Source organism: Phalacrocorax carbo, chromosome 8 (genome assembly GCF_963921805.1).
Source record: "Phalacrocorax carbo chromosome 8, bPhaCar2.1, whole genome shotgun sequence".
NCBI lineage: Eukaryota > Metazoa > Chordata > Aves > Suliformes > Phalacrocoracidae > Phalacrocorax > Phalacrocorax carbo.
Genome location: NC_087520.1, coordinates 17,587,376 through 17,601,460, shown reverse-complemented (window position 1 = coordinate 17,601,460; position 14,085 = coordinate 17,587,376). Strand labels below are relative to the sequence as shown.

Sequence of the window (14,085 nt, the reverse complement as noted above, 5' to 3'; positions counted from 1 at the left end):
TCAGGATAATCTATGCTTGGTCAGTAGTGTTTGCCTTGCTGCTGCTCTCTGGGGTAGCTAGAACCAGAAGGCCTACTGCCTGCTTGAGGGTAACTTGCAGCAGAATCTGTTCTATTGGTTCAAATTTGTAACTCCGGGATTCACAAGTTCTGCTGCTTCTGCACGTTGCCCATCTTGTCATGGGTACCTCTCTGCCATTCAGGTGCTCTGAAAGCCTCTCCTCACATTGCCTGTGAGGACCTGCTCCCATGGAGGTGCTGGGGGTAGCCAGTTGCAACACACTCAGCACAACCGGGGTGTAACCTCAACCGTTGGTATGCTACCGCAGGACCCAAGTTTTAAATGGGCATTGACTATGCAACAAAACCCTGCTCTCACCCCTAGCACATAGGCTGTTCCTTAGTTGTCCAGGGGCTTTTTGCTCTCTAGGGCAGTCCAGCAGCACGTTCCTGAAGCACTGACTTGATGGTGGCTATTGAGCACAGCCCGCCCTACCTGTGTCCTCTCTCTCTTCAGAAATGTGCTGTTGCTTAACAATACTTGGGTGGGGAAAAAATGCAATTCAATGGGAGGATAAAAGCTGTGCCTGATCCAGACAGTTTTTCATTAACACCTGTTTTTGATTTTCCTCTGTGCTTTTCTGATAGGTATAAATACAGCTGGAGGGACAGCGCTGAAGGTGGCATGTGTGTCAGCTGCAGTGTCTGATGAATCTGTTGCTGGCGATAGCGGGGTATATGAGGCGTCTGTACAAAGGTAGACATCAGACCTATCTAGGAAGAAGCCAATGACTCAGCTTTGCACACAGGAGTCAGCTGGAATAATGCTGGTTATGATCTTTTTTCTAATGTGGTGGCTAAAGTTCTCAATCTCAGATTTCTTAATACTTCTGAAAAACTGTAAGCAGGTTAAATTTGATTATCAAAGTGACCCATGCTTCCTGTAATAGAAGTAGCTGAAAGCAAGCTCTCAGAACCGTTTGAACAGCTGGTCTGTTTGTGAAGGTGCTGGCAAGCTGTGACTGCTGCATTGATGGGGATAGCAGAGCCATCTGGCAGGTGTAAAGTTCCCCTCCTGTCAGTTGGCCATTCTGGTGTCCATGACAGTCCTCAGTCAGCATGAGGGGACTTTGGGATCTTTAAGGAAGATAGCAGAAGCACCTTGAACTGCCTCTTGGATGTGTTCGTGCTGCAATGCAGTTCCCAATCTCTTGGACCCAGGACATGATTTCTGCAGACTTTCCCCCTAAGTGCATAGCTTATAGCCGGAGCTGGGCATTGCTGCTCTTGACGGGTTTCTGGACCTCCCTTACTGCTTGCTAAAGCTATCTGGGATGGTTTGACAAAAAGTTCACTGGAAGGTACTGATCTTATTGATACCTGGTTTGGCTGCATCTAACATGGATTTTTCTTACCATTTTATTGTCCTTGAAATGAATTATTGGGTCTTTTCTTGCAGGACAGGATTGTAAAGGTGAAAAATTGCTCGTCTCGTATCCCCCCCCATTTATTCATTATCTTCATTAATTCTCTCAATAAATGAGTAATTTTTTATGTTTACAGCACAATTCACTTTGACAAGAACGTGTGATGCTTCTGTAAAGTGGACCTCATTGGCACAAGCCAGGCAGTCAGAGAGCTGGGTGTCTTAGGGCCCCTGCGTCCCCTCAATGGGATAGGGAGCTCTGCGGAGAGGGGAGGAGGGATAATGTGTGACAGTTACAGAAGACACCCCATGGACCACTCGCATATTTGATGTTACTTAATGTTTTCCGAGTTGTTGGCATACCATCCTTTGTAATGACTACAGTATCATTTTGATGCCTGTAATAAATGGTGAGGGTAGGATGAGCAATATGTTTGTCCTCTGTAGCTGAAATACAATGAAATACAAGAGAGTGCTAAGTAATATGGAAAATACTTAGAAGAAAGGAATGCTAATCCTGTTTTAATGTGCTACAGCAGAGCCTCTGAGACAATTAGACAATTAATGTAGTTTTGGGGACTTGCAGTGCATGAAACTTTGGCAGAGGGCACATTGGGAGGAAAATAATGTGGGTAGCTGTTTCAAGGAAGACCAGTCAGTGTAGTACATCACTTTTAATGTGCTTAGGGAAGTTTGATTTCTTAAAGAAACAAAGGAATTACTTAAATCTAATAAAACTTGAGAATTTTTGCTGTGTCAGTGCAGGGTAAGATTGCAGTTGTTAAGTCTTATTTCTATTGCTGGGCAGTCAGCTCTCTTTACTAAAAGCTAAGGGAACGCTTTAAAAATCCCCCACTGCCTTATTTTTGCAGTCTTTTGTGTGGCTTTTTTTTTTTTGGCAGTGAAGGGGAAAGGCATATGACTTTCTGCTGATAAGCACTGTAATACATACCTATAAGGATGATTGCACTTACTTCTTAAATGGGCTTTCTTTTAACTGCTAATTTTACAAAATCCATATACCCAACCCCTGAATGGAAGGGAAAAGATCTTGTATCACCTAAATGCTAGCACTTCAGTAAGAGGGAAATCAAGTCCTTAATTGCCTTTGATTTCTTTCAGACCATGTGTGTCGGAAGTGATGGTGTTTGACAGCGATGATACAGAAGCAGTGGGGACTGCTAAAGTGCAAATTGCAATGAGGTAAGCACTACACATTTTTACTGGATTTTTCTTTCCAGTGGAAAGAATGATATATAGGATATAAAAGACAGTGCTTTCTGTTTTCTTATCCTGTTTATCCTGCCCTATTATTAGTAGTATTATTATATCCTAGCGTTAACTAACTAATGCCCTCTTTGTTGTGTAATTGAGAATTAGGATTGACTCTGAGGTCCTTGGCCCAGTTATCCTCTTTCATGTCAGTGAAAATCAACTGGTGATAGTGTAGTATGAGGGTGCAAACTAGCAATGGGAGCACTACTAGTGCTGGGCTGGAGAAAGCCTTTTGCTGGCTTGTAGTCTCCTTTAGCGTGCAGCTTGGCAGGGAAAAACTGCTGAGAGTAAATGGCAATCATAATCATTGACCAAACCTGAATCCCACAAGTAGTAGAAGGTGGGAACAGAGGCATCTTCCTTAAATGACTTAGTGGAAGATTATTTACAATTTGAGGGAAAAATAAGTAGCACAAAACTCTCTTGTCACGGCCATCAACGGTAAAACAATGGTTACCTGCAATGTTTTCACTGCTGTACTTCAAGTATTCCTCCTTTTTAAGTTTTTTTATATTACAGTCATTACATAAAGCCTTTCAAAAGGTTTTAGTTATATTCAGCAATTTAGCTAGATCTCAAAAAAAAAAGTGTGTTAGGTCAAATATGTAGTTCATTGCATCTGAATTCCGATGTTCTGGACTGTTCTAGTAGCAAAACTCCATGTAATATGAATCTGGTTTTGTTTTAAACTATAGGCAAGCCATGGTCCCATTATAGTTTTGTCATGTTTGTAAATTAAGGTTGTTTTTTTGTGTTAATGAAACAAGTGGAACACTCATTCATAGAGTCCAAGGCAGACTTCTCTAATAATAATGCCTTTTTGTGTCTTTCCAATTCAGATATGACGACAAAAATAAACAATTTGCAATACTGGTCATCCAGCTGAGTAATGTTCCAGCACTGCTGTTACAACAAGATCAAAAAGTGTAAGTGGGTGAAATAAAAACAGTTGAAGTATTTGTATGAGATTCCAGTGGGAATTAAACAGATCTTGGGTTTTGTTTTTTCACTCTTAAAAACTTACCCTTTCTGAAATGCTTCTACACTTTGTGTTGCAACATTTATGAACTAATAAACTCACAAAATGAAATAAGATACAGATGTTTGAGGAAAAAATGTATTTGCTAGGAAAAGACTTGCCTAGAATTAGTACTAGCCAGCAAGTTTCTTAACTGTAGCAGTGCCCAGAGCAACTGCATCAAGTGGGGAGAGGGCATTTGTTCTGCTACAGAACTCATCCTTGGACACCTGCACAGGTGTATGTGTGGGGAAATGTACAGCTTCTACTAGACTCATTCTAGGCACAAGTTCTTTTACATTGAACTGTGTGCTGAATAAAGCAAGATTTGATTTATTTTTGCATGTTTGTTTCTACCTACAAAAGGGTATGTTAGCAGTGTGATAAGTTGCACAGGCAGACATAAACAACCATGTAAAACATAATCCCATGATGTTCAATTACAAGTTTAGAAGGATGAAATCTACAGCAATTCATGCCACTTCATGTCTCTGATGTTGAGGTGTTCGTTTTCTCAGTTGACTGATGTTCCAAAGGATAGGGTAGGGCAGTAGTGTCCGCAGTGCTTAGGATGAATTTCACTTACAGATTTATGGAGCTCTTGAAATGGAGGGAACTAGAAACCCGTACGCTAGTACTGATTGCAGCGCTTTTTTCAATAGGAACATTCGCGTGGCTATCCTGCCCTGCTCAGAAAGCACAAGCTGCTTGTTTCGCACAAGACCGGTGGAAGCTTCAGACAATCTTGTGTACAATGAAGTATTCTGGGTTTCTATCTCTTACCCGGCCTTACGCCAGAAGACTTTAAGAGTCGATGTTTGCACTGTAGATAAGTCTCACCTTGAAGAATGTTTGGTTAGTATTAATCTCTAATGTAATGTCTTTGTGTTTGTTTCCTCTTTCGAAATAGACAAAACTTTGAAATATGGCAATTTCTGTGAAAGCTTTCTTGATAACCCTTAGCTATATGAGCTCTCTGTTCTTTGTTTTTCCCCGATCAAAATCGTTATTGCAATCTGTTACGTGTTTTGTTACAGAACTACTGGTGACTGTCAGACTACTAGGTTTTCCTTCTCTCATGATTTAATGTGAAACCCTACCTCTTTTTCTTCCTTTTGGAAACATTAGCTGTAATGTAGTTGAGAATGGCCACCTTAGAGGAATTTGGAAGCCACTGTAGAATATGAAAGATCTCTAAAGGATTTTTTAAAAACTGCTATTAATCTACACTGATAAAATCTATATGAGTATAGTTTTTTGAGTGCTCATATTGCCATAGCCAGCCACCTCATGGTGTTAGAGCTTTTTCGTTGTTCAGTATTACCTGAGCAAGTTGACTTTAGTAGAACCATTTCTGGAGCATTGTACTCCAGACCATGAGTAGGGTGTGTTGAGCTGGGACATTAGCAACCATTAAGTTATAGAAAAGGTGATGTTTTGTCCTGCACATGTTCTGTAGTATCTCCACGGGCTGGAGGGGTACGTGTTGTATGGTCCTTCTGTGTTTCTTCCTCCACTTGCTTTGCAAAGCACACTTTGGTTCACGACAGCATATGTTTTCCAAATGGGGTTTTTCTCTTTTGGCAGCATGTACAGTCCTACAGTACCTGAGTTCCCAGTGGGCGCATGCTAACTTGCAGGAGGTGTGCTCAGGACGCAGTCTGCTGGACTGAGCTGGTGCAATGGAGTCCACCTGGGGATTAAATAAATTGCAAATCAGTTTTACTTCGGGTTTTAAATATGTCAGGATGTGTACTAAATATAACGCAGTAAAAAATGACAAGGCAGATGAAGAGGAATGGAATATACAAAACTAAAGCACCTCAGTGTGATGCAGTGATTTTTGTCAGCCTTGCAGATTTCTTGAAAGGGAGTCTTCATCTCCTGTTCCTTTCTCCTTTTCTTTGAAGCTCTGGCTATAGTTTATCCTGGCTGCAGTAGCCATGTTCATACTCCTGGATTCTTGTACACAGAAGCTGTAGTGAAGCACTTGCTACTTAGATTGGAAGTCCTAGACGATGTTAAAAATAATTAAACATAAAGCATTACTAGTGCTGTTGAAATGGGGATAAACTGGGTGATTTTTCTTTTTGTCAAACTTGCCAAAGTCGAGTAGTCCTGGATTTTCACTGTCACTACTTCTTACTGGTGTGGTACTGGTTCATTTTAGTATTACACTAAAATGTGTTTTTGTTCTCACTAGGGTGGGGCACAAATTAGCCTTGCTGAAATATGTAGGTCCGGAGAGAAATCAACCCGCTGGTATAACCTCCTTAGTCATAAGTATCTGCAGAAGCAAAACAGGAGAAGTAAACAAGGAGACGTTCATTCTGAAGTACCCCGCACTGAAAAAACAGTAAGAACAACTGCTTAAATCAAACAAATCTCTTCTAAACAGTACTAATGAGAGGGTTTATATGGCTGAAGGACTGTTACAACAGATGAGAAGTGAAGGCTGTTGTGTTTATATTTAGATCTTGAAAATGTCATTAAGTGCTGCAAAATAATTAACATGTTAATTACAGATATGCCCATGTCCTGGGCTAAATACTTAATGAAATCTCCTCATGAAGCTGAGGGATGTGGTATGTGGTCTGGTGTAAGTGATGTGAGAGCTCTTGCCTTTCTTCCCACTAGACAGTTCACTTTGTTGCAATGGTCTTGCCGAACAAGTCCAGATACAGACTTACCTTTGCATGTGCACGGCATGCAATATGCTCAGCTTATAGCTGCACAAGTGTGTATGCTAGTGTAACTGGGGGAGGTGGGCCGGGTATGCTCACACAGGCTTGACTGAGCACTGTGTGCACGATAGGCTGCTTGAACAACGCGGGTGTAGAAACTATGACTCTCTCCTGCCACCTGAGGAAAGCTGGTTGCAGCTCTTCTGACCAGAGGGGCTGGGTGCTTTGCAGTTTGTGAGAGTCATATCTTCACAAGAAGCCTCTTGCTCTCCTCAGGACTCTGTCTCAGCGCTTTTAGAGCAGACAGCTGTTGAACTGGAAGCTGTGGAGAAGAAACTGGAGGAAAGCAGAAGCACTTTAACTAGTGGAGAGAGCTGGTAGGTAGCATCCCACCATCTTAGCACTGATGGTGGGATCAAATGATCAGAGCATTTAGGGGTCCATGTGCAGAGAAAAAAGCAGAGTATAGAGTTGTGGGAAGCTGCTTCTGTCTTTCTGTTTTGGTGAAAAATCATGTTTCTTCTGTTCTGGAGGTTGTGCTTGGGAAATGAGAACAAAGCTGATAAATGTTGAAAATAGTCAACAGCACTATACTAATTTTCTTATTTGTACAATGTTCTATGGACATTCATGAAAGCTCCACTGTATGGTGCAAGGCTTTGCTTGAATATTAATTTTGGCTGTTGTTTAAATGGTCCAGATCTGGATTTTATTAATGAAGCCTAACATTTGAAATAAAAAGCAAGCCTGACCAATAGGTTTGATGGAGGAGAAGCCAGCTGTGAGTTCAAACAAGCTGAAAAGGATGTTAAAACAATGCTTCAATTTTGTCCAGTGTCGTTTTTTAAACTAAGATTAACGGCACCCTGAGAGCTCCCCTTAAGATGCACTCATCTTAAGCTCAGACTACATGGCTGAACCCTCAGCTTGCTTCTTTTGAGGCAAGATCAATAATGAAGTTTTTGGCTGTAATAGTTGCCTTCTGGTACAGCTTCACTCCAGTTTCATTTTTTCCCTATAAGCCTGTGTTTGTGTAATCTCGGTGGCCACAGGACCTGCCAGGTACAACTGGCTGCTTTGGGGATGTTTCTGTCCAGCAGCTTACAGGAGGTAACCCCTGTTGCAACACCATGGTATTGTGCACTATAGGTCAGTTCAGTAACAAAGCTGTACTTAACAGGCAAGACGAAGAGGTTCCTGATCAGGAAGAACAGGATGAGATCAGTGAAAATGAAGCAGAGGAGGAGGAAGAATTCTGTGCTGGAAAATTGCTGTGGGAAACAGAAGAAAGTCTGAATTCCCAGTTGCACATGGAAATAGCAGTGAAGGTAAAGTCAAGGGCCTTTTGAACAGAAAGATGAGTTAAGCTTCCCATTGCTTAGCTGGGTTGCTGTTGAGCTGAGCAAGGCTACAGCGGTTATTTGAAAATTCATCACTGATGTTTAAATGTTTACCTACCTAAAATATTTTTAAAGAACTCTGCATGACCGTTTGTGCCACAGTTAATATTGTTTCATGCCGTCTTTTTGCTGCTCACAAAAACTGTTTCCATTAATGTGACTGTGGCTTTGACCTTGTGTAATTCTGAATGTAGTTGCAGTCTAACAAACACGTGCTGTGTACGTGCTCTCTGTGCATGTACATACAGCAATTTGGATCTTTGCCGCAGATGCACAACAAGTAAGGGAACGGTCTTTAAAATCATACCTCTGTTCTGTGTGAGATTGCCAGGTCACATTGATGTACTGGATCAACAGGCAAAGCTCATTGTAATCAATTATGTTGTCCAGCAATCAATGGATGTGGAGCCCTTAGGGAGTGATACAGTTAATGTAGCAGCTGCTGAGTTCAAAGAGTGAAGTGTCAGGACACCCTTTATGGAAAGGGCTAAAGAATACCTGGTTTTGAATGTGGTGCCTCTGGGACTGAAAGCGGAGATGTATCACAGGTGGCTGTCAGACAGCCCTGTATATGTGTCATCAGTAAGATGGCAAGCTGGCATTTACACTGCAGTATCTGTCTTTCAGGTGGATAAAGAGACAAACACAGAAAGTCTTGCACAGTCTTCTACCGTAGTTCGTCCAAAAGACAAAAGAGCAGCCAATCCACCCCAAACTCAGTTTGTCAGAGGTAGCACTATCATCCGCTCAAAAACATTTTCACCAGGACCACAAAGTCAGTATGTGTGTCGGGTAAGGAAATGCAATCCTGAGGTTACGAATGCTGTTTTCCATTAATGAATGCATGATATCAATGTTCACTTAGTCTGAATTTTTCAGAAATGTGGCACTGCTTCCTTCTCTTCCCCTTTGACTTTAGAAGTTGCTCTGTCCTCACCTCCTAGACAGTATCGCTCCTTGGAACTAATAGTATTAAGCACAAATTTATAAAATATGTATGTGTTTGTGGTAAATGCACCATGTTGAGGTGCCCAAGCTAACCTGGAAGGGCTGCTGTAAGACAGTGATGAATAAGCTGCGTAGCACATGCTTTCCTGCTGCTTTGACTGTTCTGTACTAACTTGAATTATCTGTGTCCACCTGACTTTAGATGAGGTGAATGTGAATGCTTGACAGAAATAGAAAGCTGACCTGATAGTGTCAGCAAAAATACTGCAAAAGCTTGAAAATTTCCAGTGTGCTTTTTCTGAAGGTAACTGAACAGGCCACGGACTGGGTCAGGGTGCTGCTTTGAAATGTTTGCTCACAATTATTTCCTGGATTGAGGGTGAGCCTAAACTATAACTAACTCATCTTTTAAATTGAATTGGCAAACAAGCAATCACTGCTTTTTATCATGCACGACCTGTTCTGAGTATGCTCTTAATACAGCTGAGCCTGATTTGATGTGCACGTTTTCTCCAATTCAGAAGCAGGTGCCTCCCTCCATAGAAACAAACCTTATTTAACTTGCAGCAGTGGCTGTGCTTGGATGGTAGAGGTACTGTGTCCCAGCACATGCAGATTGCACATGCCTGTCCCCCTTCCCCACCCCCAACTTTGAGAAGGAATATGAGAAGGGAATTAAACCCTACTTGAGCTGAGCCCTTTTTAAGGGTCTACAGACAATCACCAAAGAAGGCAGGCTGTATGTGTGTAACGTGACAACTCTAAAGTTGAAAGCCCGGGGGATAGCTTACAGGTAAACCTACCTTGCACCACTAGCTTAAAATACAGATGATTTTAGGAAAGAGAAATCTCTAGTAAAATAGCCCCATGTTTTAGAGATGCTAGAAAAGAGTGAAAATTATTTAAATTACTTAGACCATATTTTTCTAGGCTGTTTTGTCCAGCCTAGTTACTTGCACAGGAGAAGGGCAGTGGTGGGGTAGAGTCCCATATTACACCCTAACTTAGTGTCTCTCTTTCCATGCAATCTGTTCCAAAAAAACCGACAGAGTTCAAGGCTTGTGGCAGGATCTGGCTATGCCAAATGGATTGCATGTTGTCCACTCAGATTGGGGTGGCAGCTGTCCGCTGTAGCTGTTCACAAAACTTCATAGGTCTGCTTACATCACTGCTTATAATCACTTACAGAACCCTCTGACCTTGCTAGTAATGTGTATATGCATTGCTTGTATTTCTTTCATGAAAAAAATACGTGGGTTTTGCTTTCGTTTTCAGCTGAATCGCAGTGATAGTGACAGTTCAACGTTATCCAAAAAGCCCCCCTTCATTCGAAATGCAATGGAGAGACGAAGTGTCAGAGTGAAACGGGTAAAAGCATCACCACTTTTTCTTCCTCTAGCAAAGACACTTGCAAAAAAACGAAAAGCTGTTTTAAAGGAAGGATTTGCAAACATAAATCAGTTGCCACGTGATTTCATTCACAACCTTTTCTTCATGCATGAGAAGTCTTTCAAGGCTACTTTGATAGATCAGAATATGACAGGAACATTTAAGTTGGAACTCATTTAGAACAATCAATTTAGGACGATGGTTCCTGGTGTTTTCCATCTTGTCAGAGCAGAAGTAGCACAAATAGTTCTGTGTTTATTGCTGCAAGATTCTTAAGTACTTATAATAAATGTGAGGAGCTGGGGAAGAGGGTGAGGAGAATGATACCTCTGATGCTCAGGTGACCCTATTGTAGTGACTCTGTGGCACACAATGAACCCTTGTGCCTATTGTGATGGTAATCACTGAAATTCCCCCAGGATACTAATGCTGAGCTTCTAAGGCATTGGTTTTCTTAGGCAGCTTGTGTTTGAAACCAGTAGGAGGCAACATAATATGTTACTGGAAAAAACACACAGGTTTTATTGCTGCATTATGGATTCATCTGAAGATGGGACATTAAACTTAGGAGCAAGGTGTGCAAGAAAGACCTGTTTGATTTCAAGAAGCTGCCAAGAAGGAAATTCAGTGGAAATGGCAAAATCAAAAGGCTTACCTATAAGACTTGCTTGAGTTTGTGCTTTCTGTCTTGAGACGTGTTGGAAAGCAGGATGAGTAGAGATGCTTTGTGCTAAGAGAAGTTCTGGAAAAATGGGTCTCATGATGTATTTGGCCCTTCAGGGGTAGTGGTGGGGACAGTTCTTGTCACTCTGTTCATACAGCCCTTCTGTTCTAGCCTTCAATCAAGTCTGTTGGTACAGAGCGCCTAATCCGCACTTCACTAGACCTGGAGCTGGACCTGCAAGCTTCAAAAACTTGGCATGATCGGCTGGTTCAGGAGATCTCGGTGCTGAGAGAACTGAAGGAACAGCTGGAACAAGCTCAAAGTCAGGGTGAAAAAGAGTTGCCGCAGTGGGTGAAGGATGATGAGAGATTTCGACTGCTGCTGAGGCTAGTGGAAAAACGAGTGAGTAATACCTGCCCTTGGATTTTATTCAAGATGCTTGAGAAGCATGATCTGAGAAACAGGGTGCTTTAGACAGTCAGGAAATGAAGCCCTAGCACTACAGTCCCTCGTGTCTTCCACTTAACAGCTCCATCAAGCAGGCGATTGGTAATGGAAGCTGCAGTCCTTGAGTGTCTGGCTATTCTAAGGTGTGGCACTTCTAATCTGCAGAGTCTGTGCCTGCCTTAGCACAGATACACAAGGGTTAGGAAGATAGCAGTTATGTCTCTTACTACTTCTAAGCGAAATAATGGCTACATAAAACTTGTGTATGAATGACACTTGGCTTTAGAATAGGATCTGTGTGCATATGAAGTGATAACGTAAGTCAGATGATAGCAGACTTTCTGGCTGTAAGAGCTTAATAGTATCTATCTTTCTGCTTTTGAAGGCTGGACTGCAGGGCAGGGATGGAAAGACAGAACTAATTATCAAGAATTTCAACAAACAGTTCATTAAACAATTTTGTTTTCTTTTATGACAGTTGTCTTTCAGCTTTGAAAGTGTTATCACTTCTGCTGGAGTTTGATCCCCTTTTAAACTTCCTGTAGAGTTCTGTTAGTCCCAAACCTATGCGTTTCCTAGCACAGATATTTCTTGCCTTAGTACAGGTGCAAACATGAGAAGTCACAAATGCCATCTGTTTTGTCAAGTGCAGCCTCCCGGTCTATAGTAGCTGTGGTGTGTCATGGTTAGCACTTACCTCACTCTGTCTACATTGTACTCGTCCCTTGTGTACAGGGCTCCTTATCAACTTCTGCAATTTATCAGTGTCAGCACCTCTTCTAACACCAGGCAGAAACTAAGTTGTTAGGGCACTGGCTATAGGAGTGAGCTGTTAGAAGGTGCTCTTTGGGGCACAGCTGGAACATGGGTTGCCACATTCTTGCGTGAGCTGGTCTGCTGGCTTAAATATGTCAAGAAGGTAGAAAGAATGTGATTCTTACCAAAGAGCTGGAAGGAGACCTTACAAAAAGCTGTCTCCATTACAATGGTTAGCTGACAAGCTTTCAGTTTAGCTTCTGTGGTTTGTGATTCCAGAGTCAACAGTTTCCAAGCCCCTCAGACCTGCAGCTGAAATACCGTTATGTCGGGAGATTAGTTGGGATAAAATGACTCCTCCTGGAAACACAAACAGCTTGCTTCCATTATTTGTTTAGGTGGAAAAAACAGAACACAAGTGTGAGCTGAAAGCTGATAAAATGATGAGAGCTGCTGCCAAGGATGTCCACAGGTTGCGAGGGCAGAGTCGGAAGGAGCCTCTGGAAGTACAGTCATTCAGGTAAGTACAGGTCACTGGTAAAGGAAAGGAAAAATTGACAGCTACCATGATTTTTCTATGGGTCATGAAGATGCTGATGAGGCAAGGTAATCTTTGTAGAAGTAGTTAACCATTCTGCTTTTAAAAAAAACAAATAATCCGTATTTTTATATCTAAGTATAAGGTCTGAGAGTCAGGGAAGCTAGCTGCAGCACCACACGTGACCTCAAAGCAACCAGCAGCACTCCAGATCGTTCCCCAGCTGCCAACACATTCACAAATCCTTTGTTTAGTACAGAAGCAACCCTTTGCTTCCCTAAGTAGCATGCCTAGAAAGCCAAAAACCCGAGCCTTTCTGAAATGGCTTTTTGATAAGGTCAGTGTTGCGAATTTAACTGTAAGGGTGCCTCATGATGTCTGATAGGTAAATAAGAGGTGTAGGTTGTGACAGGATGTGCCTCTGCTCCTTGTGACAGCTGGTGGGGTAAATTTTAATGCGGATGATGGAGATTTCTGGCAAGACTTCTGTTGCATTAACAATGGATCATCTCTTTTTAGAGAGAAAATGGCATTTTTCACACGGCCAAGGATAAACATTCCAACACTCTCTGCAGACGACGTGTGATCGCCATAAAGTATTTGCTTTGCGGACAATTCTACACATGCAGTTTGGGTTTTGAAGTTATTTATGTGATTTTATGAAGGTACCAAGGCATTTGTATATTAGAGCTTTTGTCAGTATGTGAATGTTTTGAAGATTTTTAGGTTAAAGTTATATCATCACAGAAACCAGCATTAAAGTGACAAGATTGTATAGTTTGTATATTTAGGAATGTATTTTTGGGAAATAGAATTTTAAATAAGAACAAATGCAGCGTAAGGTGCTGTTATTCTTAAATAATGCTGTTTAGACTTTTTGTACAGCTCTACCTTTTAGAGGTTTTACTGCAATAAAATAAATCTGAAGGAACCTCACCCCTACCTTCTATATAATGTTCTGCATCAGACTCTCCTCCGAGTGATGTATTTTGTATCCTGTGGGGAATGCAGGGAGCCAGTTGTGTTTCCCAAGTGCTGTGAACGAATTCTGTGAGCTGTGAAGCATTTTTGTTTCCTGCCAGGTCATAAAAGTGGGTGTGAAGTTCAGAATACTTGCACTTTTAACATTTGTACTGCAGCTCATGTCTGTAATGGGTCTGTTAAGGTAGCTTGGGGAGCCCATTGAAACCACTGCTGTGGGAGGAGGGCTGCAGGTTTTAAGTCCATTTTAGGTTTTTCCAATAAAGTGACCTTTCTGGACAAACCTGCCTTCTTGCTTTTTGTCATGTGTGAATCTTCTCATCACCTGGCACCTAAATTGTGGGGTTTTTTCTGTTGCTAGCTGTGAGTATATAACTCTTGTGTCTTGCTCTGGAAATCCTTCAGACCAGGCATTTTTGAGAAGTAGCTGGTGGATTTCTCTTGAGTAAGCGAAATCTTGATTTTTTTTTTTCCCTTTTCTTCTAAATATAGGTTTTTATTAGAGGTGTTTGAGATGTAGCTCACCTGCTCCCTGGTTTCTTATGGAAAAAAATGTTATT

General features: G+C 41.7%; 1 protein-coding gene across 2 annotated transcripts in view; it reads left to right on the top strand.

Annotated features, from left to right (window-relative positions):
* The window catches only part of WWC1 (WW and C2 domain containing 1), a 75,241-nt gene extending 61,433 nt beyond the window's left edge, over nucleotides 1-13,808 (top strand). For both annotated transcript variants that reach the window (XM_064458949.1, XM_064458947.1), the window contains exons 12-23: nucleotides 648-756; nucleotides 2,548-2,628; nucleotides 3,540-3,626; nucleotides 4,381-4,573; nucleotides 5,922-6,074; nucleotides 6,679-6,779; nucleotides 7,583-7,730; nucleotides 8,430-8,594; nucleotides 10,026-10,118; nucleotides 10,975-11,205; nucleotides 12,405-12,526; nucleotides 13,064-13,808. In XM_064458949.1, coding sequence (XP_064315019.1) covers nucleotides 648-756; nucleotides 2,548-2,628; nucleotides 3,540-3,626; nucleotides 4,381-4,573; nucleotides 5,922-6,074; nucleotides 6,679-6,779; nucleotides 7,583-7,730; nucleotides 8,430-8,594; nucleotides 10,026-10,118; nucleotides 10,975-11,205; nucleotides 12,405-12,526; nucleotides 13,064-13,130 — 1,550 coding nt within the window. In that variant the 3' untranslated portion in view covers nucleotides 13,131-13,808. The remainder of the gene's footprint in view (nucleotides 1-647; nucleotides 757-2,547; nucleotides 2,629-3,539; nucleotides 3,627-4,380; nucleotides 4,574-5,921; nucleotides 6,075-6,678; nucleotides 6,780-7,582; nucleotides 7,731-8,429; nucleotides 8,595-10,025; nucleotides 10,119-10,974; nucleotides 11,206-12,404; nucleotides 12,527-13,063) is intronic.
* The last annotated feature ends 277 nt before the right edge of the window (nucleotides 13,809-14,085 follow it).